This window comes from Cydia strobilella, chromosome 24, assembly GCF_947568885.1.
Source record: "Cydia strobilella chromosome 24, ilCydStro3.1, whole genome shotgun sequence".
NCBI classification, from domain to species: domain Eukaryota; kingdom Metazoa; phylum Arthropoda; class Insecta; order Lepidoptera; family Tortricidae; genus Cydia; species Cydia strobilella.
In genome coordinates this window covers 7,465,021-7,489,723 of record NC_086064.1, presented here as the reverse complement: position 1 = coordinate 7,489,723, position 24,703 = coordinate 7,465,021, and the positions used below count along the sequence as shown (strand labels likewise).

The window sequence follows — 24,703 nt, the reverse complement described above, 5'->3', positions numbered from 1 at the left end:
CGCTCACCTAATCCAATCTTCTTCTTAATTTTCTTAAGCACCTTCATCTTGCCCCCCTTTTTGTCCTTAACGGGGGTGGTTTCGGGCTCCAAGGCCATCGGGGGCAGGACCAACGTCTGCGGAGGCAAATGCGAAGCCCTAGGGCACGCGGGGCAGTGGCAAGCGCCCCTAGCCTGCCGTACGCTCATACAACTGACACCCATCATTGTTACAGATCAAAACATAGGTCCATACACAATAACGTACGAAAAATTCCAAATCCAAACGGCACTAAAAACGCACTATGTTTAAAAAAATTAAAACACTTATTTAAATTAAAGTTCTAAATTCGAATGACGAACGACGAACGCGGCGAAGCTATTACGCGTCGACGTCCGCTCAGCACGGGCCCTACTGGCGGAGTGACGCTCGCTTGCGTGAAATGTTCAGGGGAGCGATGCGCGCGCAGAACGGCACAGCGCTAAAACAGCGTAAGTATGTTTCATGATGTTTTGAGTTAGGTCATTTTTCGATATATTGTGTGTTTTGTAATCCCCTTAGTGCATAGTGATGTATGTGTATTGTTATTTAGGTTGATATAGGCCGTTTAAATATGAGGGAGAGAATGGCAGATGTAACGCTCCCGTTGAGATGCAAGTACTCATTTGAGTTATAACAGTGTCGATTATTGATAGACATGAAACTGTAATATGTATTTTATACCATATAATATAACACTCATATCTCTCAAGCCAAAAACTTTGTAAAGAAACCGTTAAATTAAAAAGCAACGCTGACTGACTGTAGGCTACACTTTTTTTTCAATTCTATATTTTTTTATTTTATTTTTCTACACAGGATCACGAGCTCCTTCTATCCTTATATGTACCGTGAAACGTGGCAACTTTAACTTCTGTGGTAACTTTACCATTGTGGTATTATTTCATAGAAAAAACTTATAGAAACCTAAAAATATATGTAGGTATATTTATACAATATTTAGGTTTCTTTGAACTATTTAATAAATAAATATTATAGGACATTCTTACACAGATTGACTGTCCTACGGTAAGCCTAAGTCGGCTTGTGTTATGGGTACTCATGTACTCAGACACCGATATATATATATAATATATACTTAAATACATAGAAAACACCCATGACTCAGGAACAAATATCTGTGCTCATCACACAAATAAATGCCCTTACCGGGATTTGAAACCCAGGACCATCGGCTTCACAGGCAGGGTCACTACCCACTAGGCCAGACCGGTCGTCACTATTTATATTAAGTATTATTTAATATGAGCTATTTCTATAACATATAAGCATGCATTTAAGTATGTTTTATTGCAAATAAAGTGATTGATATGGTAAAGTTATATTAACACAGAAGGTAAACCCTAAGAACAAATTAAATTACTTACTATGTTTTTTTTTATTTGTGATATTTCAAGTATAGTCTGCATCTTCTCAAATGTGCGTGACAATTGTGTATCAGCGAGTGGCACGCGCTCACCAACAATGGGCACGCGCACGCACAAAAGGAACAAAGGATTTTATTTAACAGTTTAGGGTCTTTGGCGAAAAAATCATTTGAGAAGATGCAGACTATAGACATACTTTGTTTTATTTCGGTTTACAGATTGTAAAGTTTCCACATTTGACGGTATTAGAAAAAAAGGGTCCCAAGATTTGTATTTCCATTCTGCTGCTATTTATTCACAGACTTTGTGTGACGTGACACGTGACGGTAGCGTAATGAAGGGGAAGAAAATTGTATTAATTGGGATATAGGAGGCAAACGAGCAGACGGATCACCTGATGGTAAGCGATTGCTGCCGCCCATGGACACCCTCAACACCAGAGGGGTTGTAAGTCCGTTGCCGGCATCAAATATGGGAGTACGCTCTTTTCTTGAAGGTTTGAAGGTCGTATCGGTCCGGAAATACCGCAGGCGACAGTTCATTCCACAGTTTAGCTGGGAGAAACGCACATTTGAGGACTGCCAACCATCTAAGTGGTGAAGATGGAAATGTTGTCGCGCATAAGTCATGATTGTGTGTAGAAATAACATAAAAGTTCTCACATTTGGACGAAGGTGTGTGTGAGGTAATGTAAAATGGCCTTTATATGGCCTATATAATTTGTACCTAGTTTTTATTTAGAACATGACGATCATTAGGAGATACTCGTAATTAGTTACTCCCGAATTTACTTTTTGACATAATTGGATAAAATTATGATTACTTACTCAGACATTTTTAAATTGTAATTTTGAACTTATCAAATAATGTAAATTGTATGATCATAATATAAATTCGTGTAGGATAATTTATATTGTAATTTTATATTATGAGAATTAATACGTGCCGACCCCACACAACGTAGGATAAGGGCAGGAAGAAGATATTATGAGAATAAATATCTAAATCTATGTTATTTGATTTAGCCCTAGACTTAAGGGGCCCACTGACTATCAGTCCGCCGGACGATATCGGCCTGTCAGTTACAACAAAAATTTGACAGTTCCCAACAACTGACAGGCCGATATTAGTGGAGTCAATATAAAGTTTAAGTTACATTAAATGCACACTCAAATTTTTCTACATGGGTGAATTCTATATCATATTGAATACCCGTTTGTAAAGTAACAACTTGATATCAGTTCCCGTTTTTGAGAAATAAAACTTTTTTTTAAATCTTTTATACTACTTAAACAATAATTCCCACATAAGATATTTTTCGTAGAATGGGTTATGAAGCTTATACGACTACACGGTCAGAATATCTCTCGACAATAATGTAAATTATAGATTTATTGAAACAAATTATTATTTTGTAAGTTTTTCATGACCGAGGAACTCCCACACCGAGAGAAAAGTATACTATGGTGGTTGTGAAGTAATTGTATCGATCATGTTTAAAAATCTCCCGAGTCACTACTATATTTGTAGAATAGCAGCAAGATTTTGGAAACAAACAGCAAATAATGTTCTGCACAATTAATGGACATTTCTAGTTTTTTGCCAGTAACTGCACAAGTTATGGAAGAATAACATATTCATTTTTCTCTCGATAATTAAATCAATTTCCAGCATAAAAAAATTAAAAAGTATACGGTATTTCCAGGCATTCACAGAGGCCAATTCGAACTTTATTTAAGATGTCAATAATATATAATTTTGTTATCATTCGCCCGACCGTCTCACTCGCACCAAAACATATTTTAACTAGTACGAGCGAAACGCACACGCAAATTAAAAAAATGACATTTTTAATAACAAAGTTCGAATTAGCCTCAAGGTATATTAGGAAAGTATACCTTATGGCTTATGGCATTGCGTTAAGGTTCAATAGTTCAATGCATTAAGTGTCTGTATATATATGAAAAACAATAGCTGTCAAATTTTTATATCTATTCACAAAACGTTTAGAATACTGGATGCTGTGTCAGATATAAATAGACCCTTGAAGTCTTACAACTATCTATTATGCTTGATCTGAATCTTACTGGTTAGTAAGGACCGTCCACTTAGTTATACTTCGAATAGCCGCCCGGACAAATTATAAAGCTAATTTCGAATTTTAAATTTTGACAATTCACGAGAAGAGTAACGTAACGTCAAACGATATGTTTGTCCCTTTTCAACGATCCTGTCATCCGATGCTTTTAGTAGCGGGAGCTGTGAGAGTGAAAAGATGCAAATGTCAGCAATTCTTACCGCTTGGTATTTGTCAGCGAGCGCATCGCGACATGAAACCAGTATGAACCTGGCCCTCGATTACGTATAATTGTAAGGAAACTTGGGATCAAGTTATATTAGTCTAAGGTCTAACAGTTGAGAATAAGACGTGCTCTGAATATACAGTGTGGAATTTTTTTATGGGCCCTGAAGGGAAAGTGCCTTAAAACCTTAAGTTAGCTCATTTTATTTTTAAAAATAAACAAAACTGCATTCAAAGGTTTTTTTTAAATTCGCTTGTCTCGCCTGGGAATCGAACCGACTAAAAATTCCAAACAATAAACACTCCCTATTTTATTCTACTAGTCGATACCACGTCGATACAGTTAATGTTAATGATAACATTTCTTCAAGAAACATTCGGTCTTACACTCGTCTGTCGTACAAAATTTCCATAAAATCGAATATTTAGTACTCAAGAATATTTTTAGACAAGCAAAATTGAAAAAAAAAAATTAAAAACCTTTGAATGCAATTTAGTTTCTTTTAAAAAATAAAAGAATGTCTCCTTTAAGTAAAATGAGCTAACTTAAGGTTTTCAGAGAATTTCCCTCCAGGGCCCATTAATTTGATTATTAAATTATAGTGGTAAGTAAGCGCATTGAGTATGCACTTTTGTCTCAGGCGATGCCGCTTGGCACGATTGATTGTTCCTTAGGGCAAATAAAACTGATTCAGCCCGGTAGCCACGAGATCGTAACGCCCCCCAAAAGGGGGGTGAAAGGGTCGGCTCCCCAAGTCCAATCTATGCTATATTTCTTCCTGTTCTTAGCAACTAGGGCAACTTATATATCATTTTCGTATAATTTAGGAACGAGGAATTCATTTTTGAAAAAATTATTCGACCTTTCCATACAAAAAAAATGAGTTGTTTACAAAAAAATGTAATGTTATGTAATTTTTTGTGACAATTTTCCCTGTTACAATTACAGTGTGGCGATTTGCACTAAATAAAAAAATGGACAATGTAGCCCATTTATTGTTCATTCTGGAAAATATCACTTTAAAGGAATAGCTGCCGAAACGCCTGTCAAAAAAGAGGCGTTTTTTCTTACTAAGCGGCGTTTTAAGTTTCCAAGTTTTTATTCCTTACTTGTTGTTTTTATTCCTCACTTGTTGTTTTTATTATTTTTTCGCAACTGTGTTAAAAAAACGTCGTTCGATACACGTGCGGAAATGTAATTCTTCACTCGTCCCGAGTCTTGCCAAGATACCTATCTCGGTACTCGTGAAGTAATGACATACTTTCCGCACTAGCATCGAAATGTACTATTTATTTCATTTGGGCACCAAGAAGTATGTTGGTAGTAAACCTTTTTGCGAGTAAAATAGTATGTAATAATGATTTAATATAATATTGTTAATTAACTAAAGTTTCATTATTGCGTCATTTCATCTCATAACCCTACTACCCATTGAATTGAATGACCTTTTTCACGTTTTCTGCAGCAATGCAGTCGACTGCAGCAATATTGAAGCGCGACATTGCTGTCGACTGCTACGGCAGTAGCCGTAAATGTCAAAATCAAATTTCCTGTCTGGATTTTGACGTTCATTTAAAATAAATAATCAAAGGGGATCATCGATTTTGGGCCCGGAGGACAAACCATCGCGTATATTATGGTACACTACACAGACAGTTACAGTAATTATAAACGCATTTGATTACGGAAAAAGATATAATATTGGGTGTAAATGAAACGGGAATGTATTATACAATAAAATAAATTATATCTATTATTAATTTCCGTAAATCACACCATCATCTTTATTAGCATAGCATAGCTTAACGCTCAATTTCGCACAAACCGTGAGGTTTTCACTAAGGAGTTGAAAATTCTCTTTGCACTAAACTTTATGGTTGGTAAAAAAGTGTGTATTCTAATTTGGCACTAACTGCCACTGTCTGTCATTGCTATGTCATAGTCTCATAGCTGACATACGTGAGATATATGCCGCAATGTATGCATTGCGCGTTTTATCGGAGCTTTGCCTGAGGTGTGTTAAGTAAGCGCGCAATCAAAATTAAACATGCGTAAACAATCGTTACGCGTACCGATGAAACTGGACTGGGTAAGTTAGTCATGGGAGAATTAACGGTCGACCGCATCGCGAACTCTCGGCAGTTCAAGCGGACCGATCGTCTACCGCGAACATTGAAGTGAGACGGAGATATGGAAGTCGATCAAACGTTCTCTACAGTGAATCAGTACCCGTCAGTTAGTGCCTGCGTGGGTAATTTAAATAGCTTGGACGTCGTAATAATTATGGTTGTATTCCATACAATATTACATATACGTGAGATTTTTTTTGTTATTACACTAACATGAGTAAGAGATTTATGAAGGTGAAACAAAAGTCGAGTGTCCATTTTCTATAAGCAACAAAAAAAATTCGAAACAAAAATGGTTAATAGTAATTAAACGGATTCATTTACGTTAGAGATTTTTTTGTAGAATATAGTAAATATAAAGAGCTTAATTAACATGTAATTTTTATGTAAACATTAGTTGCTATTTTTATGTAAAAAAAAAAAATTAATAAAGAAAATTATTGGGGGCAGGTTTCTGTGCCAAGCTGGAAGAAAATATAAATACTTAATGAGTATATGCCTGGGAACAGCATATTAGAAAATCTCTAGTGTGGGGATTGATGTTTTGGTTTATTTCTCTATTTTAGTAATAATTTGGATTTATAAAAACAAATTGACATATTTTGTGGAGATTTTTTTCAAAATATATTATTTGTAACATAGGTAATCACATCTCAAAAAATCTCTAATGTGAGAATTAATGTAGATTTCTCATACATTTTAAACTGCGCGGACCGGCCTATATCGTCCGGCGGACTGATAGTCAGTGGGCTCCTTTAAGCATGCATGCTTAACATGCGGCTTATTTCAGTTAGGCCTACTTAGGCCTAAAATTGGCACCAAGTGCCATAATTGACTTACCATTGGTACAATTGAACGATAAAGATAATGGTGTAAGCGTTAGGAGCGGACATGAACAATTTATACACATATCTATGATTATATTTATATATGTGTTCTTGGGAGGAAATTGCGTTGAGTAGAACGGTATGGCGCGCAACTGTTCATAAGTGTAAAACAATTCGAGCAGCGGCGTTTAGAAGACTTGGATGCTAAGTGCCATCTCCGTAAGACGCGGCCGAAGCCTTCGTACACCTACAACTCAGCCGGCAAGCTCCATTGCGTACCATGTAATCGCATCTTCAAAACCAAGTTTGGCTTCGAAAGCCACATTAGAGCGTTCCATGTTCCCGAGTAAAAAGTTGGAGTCGCCGTCGTCGGACACGGCGAGAAGGACTATATATATGTGTATCTATGATTGTTTCAGTTTCAGTGTTCCTTGTCTTTAGTTCACTTCACGGTGGGTTAAAAAAACTGGCCAAGTGCGAGTCGGACTCGCCCACCGAGGGTTCCGTACTTTTATAGTATTTGTTGTTATAGCGGCAACAGAAATACATCACCTGTGAAAATTTCAACTGTCTAGCTATCACGGTTCATGAGATACAGCCTGGTGACGGGCGGACAGACAGACAGACGGCGGTCTTAGTAATAGGGTCCCGTTTTTACCCTTTGGGTACGGAACCCTAAAAATGGAATCATAAACGAAAACAAATCATTAGGTCCTCTCATAGGTAATAGTATAAAATAATATAGTATTTCTCTTATCTTATCATTTCAATTTATAATATCGATAACTACAAATCATATCAATTTGTATTCTCGATATACATACTAATTAGTAGATATTAATTTGCTACTACATGTGATTATTTTAATTAATTGCAATTTACTTGACATACATATAATTCCTTAACATAAAACGGTAACATAATTATCTGTCATTATTATCTTTTGTATATAAAAACGTTATTTTGTTTATATAATTTATTGAACAAATCCTTTAACATTTAAAGCCTGACCAGTAATATATGATCATTGTCAAGAGGGCGCTGTTGTTGCGCATGTATAGGGTAACAGTTCAGTATAGTACGAAAAAAATAGTTCTAGTGAAATTCCGCTACATTACGCGTGATATTCCTGGTCAGACTTTAGATGTGTATTTTTTTAAACAAAATAAATGAAGGTAATTTCTATGCACAAGGAAATGACAAACAAAGGTAATTTCACAATTATTATTACTGTAAACTTCAGCCGCAAACGCAAATGCCAACTGCCAGATGCGCGCGCACCTTGCCGGAGGCTGCGCGTGCGGCGTTTTTGCACTTTGACAGCTGCAGGGTCAACGAACTCACCAAAATGTGATAGATTTGTATGAAAATCTAAATGTTATTATGTGATGTCATTTCTAATTATATCGTGATTTTGACGGCCTTCTTTCAAGCCTAGTCGGAGTAGGAGGTCCCAGGTTCGAAATTCGAACTTCGAATCCTGGTAAATTATTTGTGTTTCACTAGACTTATATATATTGACCGGGATATAGACCGTGATTACCTTTTGTGTTTTGTTTTATTATTTATTGTTTTGTGTTTTGTAAACAATACAAAAGGAAATCACGGTTTATAACCCGGTCAATATAAGTCTAGTGAAACTAACCGTGAATAATTCAAAACTCTTATTTGTGTTTATCACAAATATGTGTTACTTATATTATACATATAAACCTAACTCTTGAATCACTCTATCTATTAAAAAAAATCGCATCAAAATCCGTTTCGTATAGTTTCAAAGATCTAAGCATACATAGGGACAGACAGCAGGAAGCGACTTTGTTTTATACTATGTGGTGATACTAGTGATTTTTAGATCTAACACTAAAATTTTTGACTAGAAAGGTCATGTGTGAGGTGTGACGTGTCATAGAATAAAAGCGTAGTAACTATTTATTAATCTGTGATAAAAGTCAGCATCAGCGCGACATCCACAATAAAATAAATATGTGACAGACAGACAGGCGGACAGAGTCGCACCATAAGGGAATTAAGGGATAATTTTTACCTTTTTGATACCGAACCCTATAAAGTGGATGTTGCTGATTATTTTATCCCTCTCACTTGTTTTGTTCGTATAATAGATTAACATGCTTATCTGCAAATCATTCATTTACTAATGTATAATTTATAATAGGGATGTGTAATTTAAAAAAAACAATCGTATTCGGCAAAACCCTTTACATTTCAAATGACATTATGACATTTCTGTTTGTATGCTTCTCGTCATGTGTAATAAATAGACCTAAATCTAATATGCTGAATGTGAGTCAGCACTTACATCTCAGCTCGTACTCGTAATTGTTACTTCAATAACACGAATTGCTCTGCCCCCGAACCCCTTGGACCATTAATTAGTTTACGGGCCCAATTAGACCCTTGATTAGGTTAACTACATCCGCAGCAAGGGCACGAGCGGGACGGAAGCTTTACAGTTGTTTAGACACACTTTTTTTAGGGTTCCGTACCCAAAGGGTAAGAACGGGACCCTATTACTAAGACTCCGCTGTCCGTCCGTCTGTCACCAGGCTGTATCTCATGAACCGTGATAGCTATAGACAGTTGAAATTTTCACAGATGATTATTTCTGTTGCCTATGTATAGGTATTTCCGCATGGAACACTGGAAAAATGGAAAAAACGGACTTATGTCAGTTTGTCAATTAAATTGTTCAAATCAAATAGTCCTTTACTTTTATTCTAAATTTAGTTTTAAGCTTAGGTAGGTATTGTATTTATGATAATGAAAATGATTACACTTACCTAGCTTAAAATAATAAAAAAAATATTCTTGATTAGTACTTTGGTAACAAAACTTACTTTTTGCAAAAGTACGAAAATTAAACTTATGCACCTTTTCACACATTACATTTTTTTGACGCCAACTGCATACATCAGCTGTGTACAGTTACGATTTAATTCATATTTCTATTAATTCAAGGTGCATATAGCACGTGCCAGAATTTAAAACAACCTAATTTCAACCGCATGTTCAAAGAAATAGAGTTCTATTTTATTGGGCATAATCAATAAGGGAGACAAATAAATGAAAGACAAAATTATGTTTGCCGTTACGAAATATTGTTTAAAACTAATGACTTAAGCATTAGTGATCATTTTGAAACTATTCGAAGACGAAACAGTAAGTTTGTAAAAAATAATACAAACTTATTCTTATTTGTATTATTTGCGGATGGAAAAATTATGAACCAATTTACGACAATAGAAATAGCGTTCTATTTTAAATAAATTCGAATTGTCAAATAGCAAAATAGAAAAGTTCGAAAGACATTTTAATTTGCTTTTTTGTAAATAGAAACACAATCTTATTTTTACTGCAATATAGATCAATATTGGAAGATTTTTAATTTCATAGCAGCAAAATAAAATTGTAACGCACGCGTCATGTGAATGAATAAGAAAATTGGTTCATTTATTTTCTACCTTATATATTTACACTTTGAGTATATTTTTCTTTGTATTTATAAGACAAGTGGTCCGAAACCTTTTTTTGCAGTGGCATGTGCGTATTAGAAAGGTGTTTTTTTTTTTTCAATAATTGAAGGGCTTGGAAAGTTCAATAGAAAGCCCTATTATGGTAAAGGTGGTAGGACATCTTGTTAGGGTGGTTTAAGGTCACATTCTTCGCACATGTGGAGAATATGAACAGTTATGATAGGTTAGTAATAATGATAAAAGGTGGGAAATAATGAGTTTTACAGGTGTTATGGTTATGGCTTGTTAGTCAACTATGTCATAAATAATAAGGCATATGTGGACCAAATAAATAAATATGGAGTAGTGTGAACGGTAAAGTTGTTAATGTTGTTATAGGTCTAAAAAACTGTAAACATGCTTAAACATTTTTTACAGGTACTTTTTATAATTGTTTCACATTATCCACGTTAAATATAATTTATTTTCACACTGTTAACTGTTTGGTCATAGACAAAATAAAATAAAAAAATTAACAAAATACAAAAAAAATGGTACACAACACAACAGTGATCTTTTTTACGTGTTCTTTTTCTTCTCTATCTATTAAAAAAAAATCTGGTCTGTATCCATGACCATATATTATTATGTATCTATACCTAGTCTATTAGGTATACCTATGTTCATACTATGTTTAAAGTTTCTAAAAACATATCTATCCATAGTATCTAGTCCATGAAGATCAGTAGAATTAGAATTCGACTGTCATGGGATTGATGAGATGAATATATAAAAACAAAATTAAATAGTAATCTCAACTTAATACCGTGTCATATGTCGGGTCGTTACTGATATAAAATATTAGATTTAAAACACTACGATTCGCATCATGCGTAACGATCAAAGGCGCCGTCTCACCTAAAAATAGTCGTCTGAACGTTGTCCAGTATTACTTAATCCCTTAATGAGCAGTCAGACTAAGTTAACTCTGCATAGGCCAGGATTACACTTGTAAGTTTTACTTACGTAAGTAGGGACACAGCTATACTACAGAATGAGATATGAATATCGTTATCTCATTCTAGCAAATAGCTTTGTCCCTACTTACGTAAGTAAAACTTACAAGTGTAAGGCCGCCTATAGACTTTGCTTTTGCCGTACCAGCGTACCACTATACCACTATAGTGGTACGATATCTTAAGAAATTGACGTATATAATGCTACTTTCACACTGTGTTACTAAAAATTTACAAACTACAAACGACAGGGTCGAGTGGAGGAAACGGGGGGAGGCGTTTGCCTAGCAGTGGGACACTAAATAAGGCTTATAAAATAAAAACTGAAAATTACGAGCGGCTACCTTGGTCTGACTCTAGTAGATAAACGTATATGAACGTTAATAATCAAGATCAAGTGCGGGTAGTTCGGAAAACCCGCGCAGCAAGAAGATTTTGATACAATTCCTCGCCAGTCTGCCTGTGACCACGAACATAACGTCACGTTCAAAACGTCAGGCCATAAATAAACGTAAGTTTTTACGCGATTTAGTCCCGCTGTCCCGTGTTAGTTTTAAAATTATAAACGTATTTGAAGGTCCAATTATGATGGTCCTACGAGCAGGATGGCTTTATAGTTCAGAACAGGATCAGACAATTCAGACATATGTCGCGTGCGCATCTGGCGTCGACCTTTATTTTTTCTTTTTTTGGTTCGGTCAAAGATACAGTCTAAGGGAAAAAAAATCAAGAAAATTTAATTCTCGATCAGATGGCGCCACAACTTTTGGCCTACTCTCGTATAGATGGCGTTGACGGTTTCGTTTGTTATTTAACAATTTTAACGCATATCAGTGAAAGAACATGGGTCAAAATAATATAAAAATAATTTATGCAAATAAAAAAAATCAGTTATCCATATATAAATATTATAAATAATTTTTTTGATATTTTGATTTTTAGTTTTAATCGTGTGTCGATAGATGGCAGTGAATTTACCGTGGCTACAAAATTTACTATGACAGTACCCTCTTTGGTTCGGTTATTGTTTCAAGATAATGATGTTTAATAGAAATGGCTGATAACTTACGTCAGTTTTGTATTTATAGTTTGTCAAAGGACTGTCTCATTTCAAACATAGACAGAGAGAATCATACTATCTTTGTCTTACACTAGTACTAGCACCCAAAAGAAAAGGTTGAGTATAGTTTTTTTTTTGTTCCTATTTACTGACAAGATTTGCTTGACCAACTATATCTGAGTAGTCGAATTTAAACTGTCGTGTCGTGAGACTTTTACGGTTTATCTCACGTGTATATTAGCATTCGTGTCCGCGAATGTGTTAATATTTATAAAATATATATTTTTAAGTGTGACACTCCTAACCCCCAGGTGATATTCGCAGATGCATTGTCTTAGTTGCAAAGTTTGTGACCTTTCTTGCCATCTGTCGAAATGACAGCTGTCAGTAATCGACGTAACGACCTATGCAACATTTTTGCTTGGTTAATTTATATAATTGTAGCACCTGATCTGTATTAACAAGCATGTGTTTGACCTAGTGGTTGACTGAAGAATGTCAATATGTAGATACTATCATCATCATTATCAACTAAAATACTACTTCTGGGCCACAGAAATAAATATACCATATAAGACGCAAATGCATCTACTTCGCGTGTCCGAACCCCGACCAAGCGTCGAGGTTGACCGTCGCTCTTTACAGTCCACGCGCGTCAGTTGTTGCAGCCGGACGTCCGTGAAAACTTAAAAAATGCTTCGTTGCATGACAATTAACTGCAACCTGCAACAGCCCAAAAATTGCGAGCACCCAAAGGCAACAACATATTTCCTATCACAGATAAGTAATTTTAAAATTTTATTATGCGCAAATCTTGTATGAAAAAGTCGGCACGCTTGGTTTCAATACAAATCGTGGTATTTGCGTCATCTAGTGTATATATTAAATCTGTGTTCTAGGAATTGACTCCCGCAAGGTTTTCAAAATTAAAGATTCAAAAAATTATTCTGTAAGTCGGCTGTAAGCAGGTCAAAGCAAATTTAGAATTTACGTGAAATTAAGTACCTAAGCATTTGCTACAATTTTTTTTAAGTATTTTTAGGAATTTATTATGTTATCTAATATCTAACATTAATGGATCAAATATCAATGGTTATCTGAAATATTAAACGAATTTGTATTTGTAATACTTTGGACTTGTTATTTAACAGTTAACATCTGCCTTATGACAAATTAACTAAGTAAATTTGACTTCAACTTAACTTATACTTAGTTACAGGGGTGTTAATGTCCTGAATGGCTTCGAAAACAGGAAACAGAAAATATATAATGCACCAGATGTTTTAATTTTAAATAATACGATTAATAAGCATAAAAGCAAGCATCGATATATTTCAACAAAGGCAAAATAAGCTCCGAATGGAGTAGGTACGATACGATTAAAAAAAACCTTAAACTCAACTAATAATTAAAATCGAACTACATACCGCATCACAATTGCCAACCTAAAAATAAATTTCACCCGGCCACCAGCAAGGACGGTCAAAGCCTTAAAAAAAGGAAATTTCAAAATTCGAACATCTGTCAGACACGCGCGCGGCGCGTGCCGTCTCCACCAATAAGAGCGCAGCATTTTGCCCGATCTAAATGGTCTTAAGTGCCTAGTATCTCATAACACACGCCAGACGAATTTTAACTTTATGACATTGTCATAAAGTTGAGCTGTTTTAATTTTGATATACCATTAGGCTATTTTAGAAGGAAGCAGTCATAAGGTATTGTGTGCCCTTTTTTAATTTTGAAACGACAAATGTCCTGTAAATTTATAGCATTTTATATCTTATGGTATAACAACTGAGACGTGTTTATAGAGAAAATCGTAAACTTACAAAAATTAACTTCAAGCGTTTTGGAAAAATGGAAGTAAAGGGTGTTTTTTTCTCAAATAATGCCATATTACGTTTTTGTTTTTGTTTTTTTGCGAGGAATGCCATTTGGCAGCTTTTGACGGAATCGGTCAACTTTGTGCATGAAATGGCAGTTTCTTTGTTCATAATATTTCATACCCATTAACAACGCAACGTAGTCAATTTTATATCAAAAGAAAAAAACCCGGCCAAGTGCGAGTCAGACTCGCGCACGAAGGATTCCGTACCATTACGCAAAAAACGGCAAAAAAATCACGTTTGTTGTATGGGAGCCCCACTTAAATATTTATTTTATTCTGTTTTTAGTGTTTGTTGTTATAGCGGCAACAGAAATACATCATCTGTGAAAATTTTAATTGTCTAGCTATCACGGTTCATGAGATACAGCTTCGTGACAGACAGAGTGGAGTCTTAGTAATAGGGTCCCGTTTTTACCCTTTGGGTACGGAACTCTAAAAAATGTTAACGATCAATTATAGCGTACTTAGTACTTCTTTTGAGGTTATTAAAAAACTGCAATGTATATAAGCAAAGCCTGACTTGCCAGAACTAAATTTGAAATATTTTTCTTGCTTTTATAGTGCAAGTATATAAATTATGTATGTAATACATATTTATTTACTTATTTTAGGCACGCGTAGCTGTCCCCAAATGGAATGTGAGATTCGAAGTTAATTATACCTAAGTTTCAAGCCTTTATATAGATCCTATATGAAATATGAGAAAAATTTCGAAATAATAATAAAGCGAAGCGATTATGATTACGAATTTATAACGATTGAAAACAGAAGGCAAATTGTTAATACATATAATGTTAAGTCCGTCAAACTTTACACAAGTATTCTTTAAAAATGGCCATAATAAATAAACTTAAAAATAGGAATAAAAATAAATTTCAACAAAGGTTCGTCACCCCTGTTCTAGGTTATTTTAGTAAAGCACTAGCGACCCGCCCCGGCTTCACACGGGTAACACAAATCCTTATCAAATTATACACCTAAAGCTTCCTCAAGAATCACTCTATTGATATGTGACAACTGCATGAAAATCCGTTCAGTAGTTTTTGAGTTTATCGCGAACATACAAACAGACAAACGTGGCGGGGGACTTTGTTTTATAAGGTATTGTTTGATAAGTATTTAGTACTAGCTTTTGCCTGCGACTTCGTCTGCGTGGAGTTAGTAATTTGGGAAGCTTATATTTTATCCAATCTGCTTTTTATCGATTTCCCATACAAACTTACACCCGCACTTTTCACCCCCTTAAAGGATGACTTCTGGGATAAAAACTACCCTATGTCCTTCTCGGGGACTCAAACTATCACTATACAAAATTTCAACTAAATCAGTTCAGCGGTTTTAGCGTGAAGAGGTAACAGACAGACAGAGCACCAATATCTCTCGGGAAAACGTCATCGAGAGCCGGAACAAACTTGTGTCTGAAATTGAGACTTCCCTAAAAGAAATCTCTGAATGGGGTCGACTAAACTTAGTCCGTTTTAACCCTGCCAAGACACAGGTTTGCGCGTTTACCGCAAAAAAGTTAGAGTTTGTCGTGTCACCTCGTTTTGAGAGCACTCCCCTGACTGCCGCAGCCAGCATCGGAATCCTCGGCGTCGACATTTCGAGTGAAGTCCAGTTCCGCGGCCATTTAGAGGGTAAGGCCAAATTAGCCTCAAAAAAGCTCGGTGTGCTCAACAGATCGAGACAGTATTTCACGCCGGCCCACCGCCTACAGCTGTATAAAGCGCAGGTTAGCCCACACATGGAATACTGTTCTCATCTATGGGCAGGGGCACCCCAATACCAGCTTCTCCCTCCGGACCGCATCCAACGAAGAGCGACTCGAATTGTCGACTGCCAGCGTATTTCGGAACGGCTTGACTCCTTGGCGCTGCGTAGAGATGTGGCCTCGCTCTGCATTTTCTATCGCGTGTATAACGGGGAGTGCTCCGAGGAATTGTTCGGATTAATCCCTGCCGCTTCTTTTCGCCATCGCCCTACGCGACAACATTACCATCCTCACCACTTAGATGGTTGGCAGTCCTCAACTGTGCGTTTCTCTAGAAACTTCCTGCCTCGCACAGCTAAACTGTGGAATGAACTGTCGCCTGCGGTATTTCCGGACCGATATGACCTTCAAACCTTCAAGAAAAGAACGTACTCCCATCTTAAAGGCCGGCAACGCACTTACAACCCCTCTGGTGTTGCGGGTGTCCATGGGCGGCGGTAATCGCTTACCATCAGGTGATCCGTCTGCTCGTATGCCTCCTATTTCATAAAAAAAAACAGAGACACTTTCGCATTTATAATATTAGTATGGACTAGCGACCCGCCCCGGCTTCGCACGGGTAGTTCAACCAATTTACACAAAACCTTTACAAATTATACATATAAACCTTCCTCTTGAATCACTATCTATTTAAAAAACCGCATCACAATCCATACTATAATATTATAAATGCGAAAGTCTGTCTGTCTTTCTGTCTGTGTGTTCCCTCTTCACGCTTAAACCGCTGAATCGATTTAGATGAAATTTGGCATAGATAGGTTGAGTCCCTGAGAAGGACATAGGATAGTTTTTATCCTGAAAATCATCCCTTAAGAAAGTAAAAAGCGGGGTGGAATTGAGATAATTAACGAAGTGCCTACTAATTTGTGTGTATAATATGCTCAAATTTAGATTGCTATGAAAAAATTTCCAGGCGCTATTCTTACTCTAGCTGCGGTTACTATGTCCACGCAGACGAAGTCGCGGGCAAAAGCTAGTCATATATAATGCGCCCTTTTGAGTAAAGACTCGTACAAATATGGTAGACACGTGTTGAAAGAGAAAGATAAAGAGCGAAGCGAAGGTTTTGGTTCTTACAGTAAGCGGCATCCATAAATTACATCAGACGAGTTTCATTTTTTAAGTTCTATTCAATAATATATCCACACGTGAGAGGAAATCAAATCGTGTTTTTTTCAACCATCCCCATTCTATTTAGAAAGTCGCATAACGTGAGAAATCATATGATCGCTGCTTTCCGATCAGCTGATTTTGAAAAAAAAAAAACGTACCTAAATACCACTTTGTGCAATAGCTCCTTTGTCAAATAAAAAATCAAGTAAAATTGAACCTTAAAACTATATCGTCTAAGTCCGTATTTAAATAAACGACGTTTCCAAAAATAATAACAGTAGGAAATGTGATTAAATTTTTCTAAAATCAATTTTATTTCATGCAAAATAAAGCTCAAATTTGAACGGGGCCGTTTATTTCTAAAGTACATTTTGCACAACTGGACAATGGCAGAATGCACGTGCGTTTAAAAAAAAACAAAAAGAACAGGTACTCAGCTGATGCTCAGCTGTTCGAGCGACAAACTTAAACTTTGCGTGCGGCGAAATCGTGAAATAACGCGGTCTCATATTAATTTGTATGAAAGTATTTGTCAGTAGCGCTTCCAAAACGGCGAAGATAAGTTAGTAAGTTTTGAAATAGACATTCTACTGTTTTTTAAATTGGGCTTTAAGTTTAAGACGTTATGGTTTATTTTCCAGTTGGCAAACATACGAGTTCTTTGTTTAATACGTACTGAAAATTTGAATTTGGAAGCATTGTAGACGATAATTTATTGGTACAAGACCACAGGGTCCACAAGCGTTATTCGACTTTACTTTTTAAGTTCGTGATATTTCAAATATTGTGATATGAATATGACCATTATAACACGGAATTGTTCTATGTTCTATTACACTTTTATTACTGTTTACATTTTTTTTAATACTACGTCGGTGGCAAACAAGCATACGGCCCGCCTGATGTTAAGCAGTCTCCATAGCCTATGTACGCCTGCAACTCCAGAGGAGTAACATGCGCGTTGCCGACCCTAACACTACTCTCCCTCGAGCTCTGGCAACCTTACTCACCGGCAGGAACACAACACTATTAGTCCATCTACTAGGCCTTAATGAAAATCAGCGTCGCGGAGTGTGCCATGTTGGCTCACACCGTGACACCAAGCTGAGTAAGGACCATTTAGCGCAACCTCATTCTGTTTAATTATTTCTAGTTTTAGTCTTGTTATGTTGTGCTAATAAATGCTTTTTCTTTCTTTTCTTTCTTTCTTTCATTAGTAGGGTCTAGTGTTATTTGGCTGCGGTTTTCTGTAAGGTGGAGGTACCTCCCCAGTTGGGCTCTGCTCTGGAATGACATTGCATTTGGACCAGAAATACTTGGTAATTCATCATTTCAAAACTCGCCATATGGTAGCTATGTCACTAAGTTCCGCTAAAAAGTCGAATACCGTCCAGGCTATTTGAATGCAATTCACATAATTGTGCATAGAATTAAATTTTTCTTTGAAAGGATATTTTGGATAAAAAAACTTATAGCCAAGAATAAGTCAAATATAGGAGTAGGTAGGTAAATTTTTAGGTCATCCTAATGATAAGCGAACACCGTAGCTTATGATTTCTTTTTTTCTCCGGCGTCACAGATATTGGTACTTATACCAAAGAGGATATAATATTATAGAGCGGTACTGTCATAGTAAATTTTGTAACCACTGTAAATTCACTGCCATCTTCGACATACTTTAAAACTAAAAATGAAGGTTTATAAAAATGTATTTAAATATGGATAAATGATTTTTTTATTTGCATTAATTATTTTTATATGATTTTGACCCATGTTCTTTCACTGATATGCGTTTAAATTAAAAATAACAAACGAAACGGTCAACGTCCTCTATACGAGAGTAGGCCAAAGCTAGTGGCGCCATCTGATCGAGAATCAAATTTTCGTGATTTTCGAGGCACGTTTTTTCCTTAGACTGTATCCATCTATTACGGAGTTATATCTATCTTTGCTTATACTTATTAACATTCATACTTAAATCCATAGAGTAACTTATACTAGAGCGGTACTGTCATAGTAAATTTTGTAACCACAGTAAATTCACTGCCATCTATCGACACACTTTAAAACTAAAAATGAAGATTTATAAAATACGATAAAATGTATTTAAATATGGATAAATGATTTTTTTTATTTGCATTAATTATTTTTATGATTTTGACCCATGTTCTTTCACTGATATGCGTTAAAATTGTTAAATAACAAACGAAACCGTCAACGCTATCTATACGACAGTAGGCCAAAGCTAGTAGCGCGCTCTGAACGAGACTCAAATTTTCTTGATTTTCGAGGCACGTTTTTTCCTTAGACTGTATCCATCTATTACGGAGTTATATCTATCTTTGTTAAATCTGACAACGTTCCACAATGCCTGAAAACTCGCCTCTGTTATCAATGTTTCCTGCCCACCATGACATACAGTGATGAGACATGGACAGGACTAAGAAGGCTGTGCATAAAGTACGAGTAGCACAGAGAGCCATGGAGCGCGCCATGCTCGGCATCAAACTAAGACCGAGTGAGGAACGTCGAGATCCAACGCCGCACCAAGGCACAGAATATTTATTTATTTATTTAATCTTTATTGCACAAAAGAAAAACCTTACAGTACAAAAGGCGGACTTAATGCCATAAGGCATTCTCTATCAGTCAACCTTAAGGCTAAGCAGCAGCAAATACAACAGCAAAATAAAATAAAAATGACATATAATCACATATATACAAATATAATATACATATATACTATATATAATATATGTTGTGTTGTGTTGTGTTTTTATTGTTTTAGTGTAAGTTTTGATATTGTAAATTTACTTATATTTTGGATTTGTAAGTATTTATCTACTTACTCTTATTGTAATTGTGTTGACAATCCTTATTGGAGCTATAATTTTATTTTCATTAGTATTGTTATTATTTTCATTTTTATTTTTATTTTGACGATCATGATAGAAATTCTTATATTTTTGACATTAATGCAAACTTATTATGTAAATTGTCTTTCATGAAATAAATCATCTAATCTAATCTAATCTATTAATAACGACGAGACTCATTATGAAACTAATAAAAATACACTAAGAAACTTTCATTCCGCTAGCATAGAAAGCACGTAAGGATTTTTTGAACGCAAACTTATTTGGCGCATTTTTTATGTTAAAAGGAAGTCCGTGCCAATAAGTAATAGTATTATCATACAGAACGGCCACGCACCGCCCCGCCCCGACTCGAATTACCTCGCCCCGCGACAGAAATCTGGCGGACTTCTGGCGTACTCTCAGTACTAATTTAAGCAACTTACACTATGACGCATGCCGCGTGTACGGACGTGCCGTTCAAACATAGATACGCAAGTAATTTTTGATGTATAGCGTGTCCGCCCTGTGACCAAGCTTAGAGAGTTGGGCGAGACATGTTGCCAGGCAGAGTGATGGCAGATAATTAGATAATTTAACCAAACATTCTCGTCTCACAAGTCAAAAGTCTACACCTCGACATTGGCAGAATCCACCTTGCTAAACTTAGCGAGGAGTAAAGAGTAAAGTCATGAATGGGAAAAAAACCCCTACAGGGTTTAAATTTGACTTAGATTCATACTACAATTTACAAAACTGAGGTCAGCATGGATTAGTACTGATGTGTTAATTTTATGTTTAAAATTGATAATTTTAGTTATCATATTTTTTTAAATCAGTTTTTTTTTAACAGATTTTTATTGAGGCTGTCCGTGAGAGTGTCCAAACTAGGTGAACATGTCAGCCTCATGAGGGTCAAATCTTGCAAGCTAAATAAGACCCACATCATAAATTCTAGTCAAAGCATTTTGTTTCATTCTTTTGTGTAAAGAACTTTGTATTTTTCTTTAAGAAATAAATTAATCGATCTCTCTTTGAATTTATTAATTTAAGTAAAATTAGTATTAAAAATTTGTTAAATACTTGCGATTTATTTCGTTTTAGTAGGTATGTCCTGTTTTTCTGTAACTAATAATAATAATAATAGGCCGACTAATAGTTGTCGACTACAAATGTGACCAGATAGTCGGCTTTCCCGCTTAGTCGGTACATCCCTAATATTTCTAATGTAATCATATATAATTACTTTAGGTATATTAATTAAAACAAGTCGCTAAACTGCATGCTGCGGGGATGAGGATGCTGAGATGGGCTGGCGGAGTAACGTTGTTGGATCATATTAGGAATATCCACGTTAGAGGCAGTTTCAGAGTAAGGCCAATCGAAGAAAAGCTCACCGAAAATCGACTACGATGGTATGGCCACGTCATGAGGCGCCCACCAGACCACATGACGAGAAAGGTGCTAGAGATGAGTGAAAAGCCTAGGGGTCGCGGAAGGCCCAAGATAACATGGATAGGTCTTGTAAAAAAGAACCTTAAAGAAAAAAGAATACCACCAGAGACGACCCAGGACAGACGCTCCTGGCGACGCCGTATAAGGAGAGCCGACCCCAAGTAAATGAGATATAAGGCTAGGAAGAAGAAGAAGACTTTAGGTATATTAATTACTCCGTTAGGTGTAGGTGAACTGGAAGAGATCCCTCTTAGGGATAAGTTCGCATTTGTACTACACAATTATGTTCTATCTGATGTAGCCTATGGACGCCTGCAACACCAGAGATATTACATGCGCGTTGCCGACCCTTTAAAAACCTGTACACTCCTTTTTTGAAGAACCCCATACTGTAGCCCCTCGGGAAAACCTCGGCAGGGAGCTCATTCCACAGCCGAAGCGTACGCGGGAGGAAATTCCTCTTAAACCGCACAGTACGCGACCATTTAGGTGCTAGGGTGAGAGGATTAACACCCTGCCGATGGCGAGCGGTGCGGTGATAGAAAGCGGCTGTTGGCATCATGTCAAACAATTCTTTAGAGCACAGCCCATTGTACAGGCGGTAGAACACACACAAGGAGGCAAAGTCTCATTAGACTTAAAGGTTCAATACCGCTTGTGAGTTTGGGATCGTCGACAATTCGTACAGCGCGCCTTTGGACCGAGTCGAAGGATCCAAGCTGGCATCCAGGTGACGGTGACTGCTTACCATCAGGCGGGCCGTATGCTTGTTTGCCACCGTCGTAGTATAAAAAAAAACAATATTTCTTTTTTCTTATACAATAAAGTGTTTACTTACTTGCTTACTAACAATACTTATCAGGAAGTGGGCCAAACTCAACCTGTATCCTTTATTTACATTGTTCATAAACAAATCCCTTATCTAATGTCAAGGAAAACAGCAACCGTGACCCCAATATTCAAGAAGGGAAATAAGCTTGAACCGTCTAACTATAGGCCTATAAGTCTCACTAAGCTTGAACCGTCTAACTATAGGCCGATAAGTCTCACTAAGCTTGAACCGTCTAACTATAGGCCGATAAGTCTCACTAAGCTTGAACCGTCTAACTATAGGCCGATAAGTCTCACTAAGCTTGAACCATCTTACTATTGGCCGATAAGTCTCACTAAGCTTGAACCGTCTAACTATAGGCCGATAAGTCTCACTAGTGTAGCATGCAAGGCCATGGAGAAAATTCTGGTTAAAAATATAGATGTAGATGTAGATTGAAAGATGAAAAATATAAGAGGTTTTCTTGCCCTGCACAGTGTGATAGGTGACCAGCAGCATGGGTTTGTCCGCATCGCTCTACAGTGTCCAACTTGCTGTCTTGCCTCTCTTCCTGGACTAAAGTTTTAACAAGAGGGACCCTACAGATGTTATTTATCTTGACTATGAAAAGGCCTTCGACAAAGTTCCCACAGAGAGGCTACTTCATAAACTGGAACACCTGGGAATCCGTGGGAAACTATTAATATGGATAAGGGTCTTCCTACAACATAGAACCTTTAAAGTTAGAGTTGGTGAGACCAAGTCACAGCAAAGAGAGATAACGAGTGGAGTAGCACAGGGTTCAGTTTTAGGCCCGGTGCTCTACATACTGTACACGGTTGACCTTCCATGCCGCCTCAAATGCAGTATTAGTACTTTTGCGGATGATACCAAGTTATTTGCTAACCCACTCGTAGATGACAGCCAACTACAAGATGATCTAGATGCAATAGCAAGCTGGTCAAAAGAATGGTAAATAAATCTGAATACTGCCAAATGTACAATACTTCACATAGGAAATCGGAACCCCCGCCTGACTTACAACTTGGAAGGCGCTCTACTAACGGCTGTAAAAACACAAACTGACCTAGGTGTTAAGATCTCAGAAGATCTAAAGTGGGAAGAGCACATATCTACAATGGTTAAGAAAGCCAGAAGCGTGATTTACCTCATTAGGAATGCTTTCAAGACCTTAACACCGGATATGATGCTAAAAATATACAAGACATACGTCAGACCCATACTGGAGTATGTGTTTCAAGCCTGAGATGCTGGAGAAGGTCCAACAGAGTTTCACGAAACTGCCAAGGCAACTTAAAAACAAGCCATATGAGGAGAGACTAAAGGAACTGAAACTCACTACCCTAAAGCACCGCAGAGAACGCGGAGACCTAATAGAGAGTTACAAAATACTATCTGGGCACTATGACCTCAAGGATTTTCAAGAGATGTTCAAGCGCAACAACATCGACCATCTGAGAGGTCATCACTTAAAGCTAGAAAGGCATAGGTCTCACAGTAACCCTTACAAACACTTTCTGAGCAACCGAGTAGTAAGGGCTTGGAACAAACTCCCGGAAGCCGTAGTTTCAGCACAAAATGTGAACCAGTTTAAACATAAATTAGACAAGCATAACACTACATCTAATCCTCGTTCATGATAACTATATATCTTTATGATTACTGGATACAGGCCATATCAGTTGCCATAACTGAATGCCTGCTTATTAAATAATAATAATAATTATGCAAATATTCTGTAAATATGCTATTCTGAACAGTAACATGTGTTAATACAAAATATTCACGGATTATACGTCCTTATCATAGAAACGATAGTTAGAAGTCCACAATATACATACAGGCGTGTATAAATGAGATAATATTATTATACACGCGCGATAATGTCACGTGATGGACTACTATTACATTCGTATTAAAAAGACAGGTTATGAAGCGGAAACGCTAATAATGGAAATTAGAACAATCAAATACCGTTTGAACGTGTAATTAGAGCGAATTAGGAGCACTTACCTGGCATAGCACTGCCACTTTGCCCCATTTTTCTTACTTCGTTACCCAACTTATTATCACTCAATAATTTGTTGTATCAACAACTAATGTCCTGTTTACACGATCGCTAGACACCGCACAGTCAGAACACACGAGTAACTTGAACTATGAACTTTACAAACGCATGTTTACTATAAAAAATTCAATCATATCACTCACGTCCATTTAAAAAATGTAAAGCCAATTCTTATAAGAATCTCGTAACTTATGCATTAGAATCGGTTGGGGTATAAATCAAACGGATGCACATTGTAGTTAGAGTGATTATTTCACGTGACCGCATTATTGTAGCACTAAGTTATCATCTATTTATTATTTATAATTAACATTAGAAAAATGCAATTGTGGCTGGCCGTAATATAACTTTGACAATTCAGACAATTGACATATAAAAAAAAGTCAGTCTGTTTAAGTCATAGTAAAAACCGTCCATCATTAGTATTGATTATTTCGTCAACCATATTAAATAAAAACTTGCCAGTTCGTCTTGGCAAGTCGATGAAAACCAAAGAATATAATACAT

The 24,703-nt window shown here is 36.5% G+C and overlaps 1 protein-coding gene across 2 annotated transcripts in view; it reads right to left on the bottom strand.

The window, feature by feature from the left end:
- Positions 1-24,534, bottom strand: part of LOC134751989 (protein neuralized) — a 61,425-nt gene extending 36,891 nt beyond the window's left edge. Inside the window, exon 1 of one of the 2 annotated variants that reach the window (XM_063687531.1) lies at positions 24,142-24,534. In XM_063687531.1, the coding sequence (XP_063543601.1) occupies positions 24,142-24,169 (28 nt within the window). In that variant the 5' untranslated portion in view covers positions 24,170-24,534. Of the gene's footprint in view, positions 1-7; positions 621-24,141 lie in introns of those variants that run through there. The other variant, XM_063687530.1, reaches the window with a different exon arrangement.
- Positions 24,535-24,703: the final 169 nt, after the last annotated feature.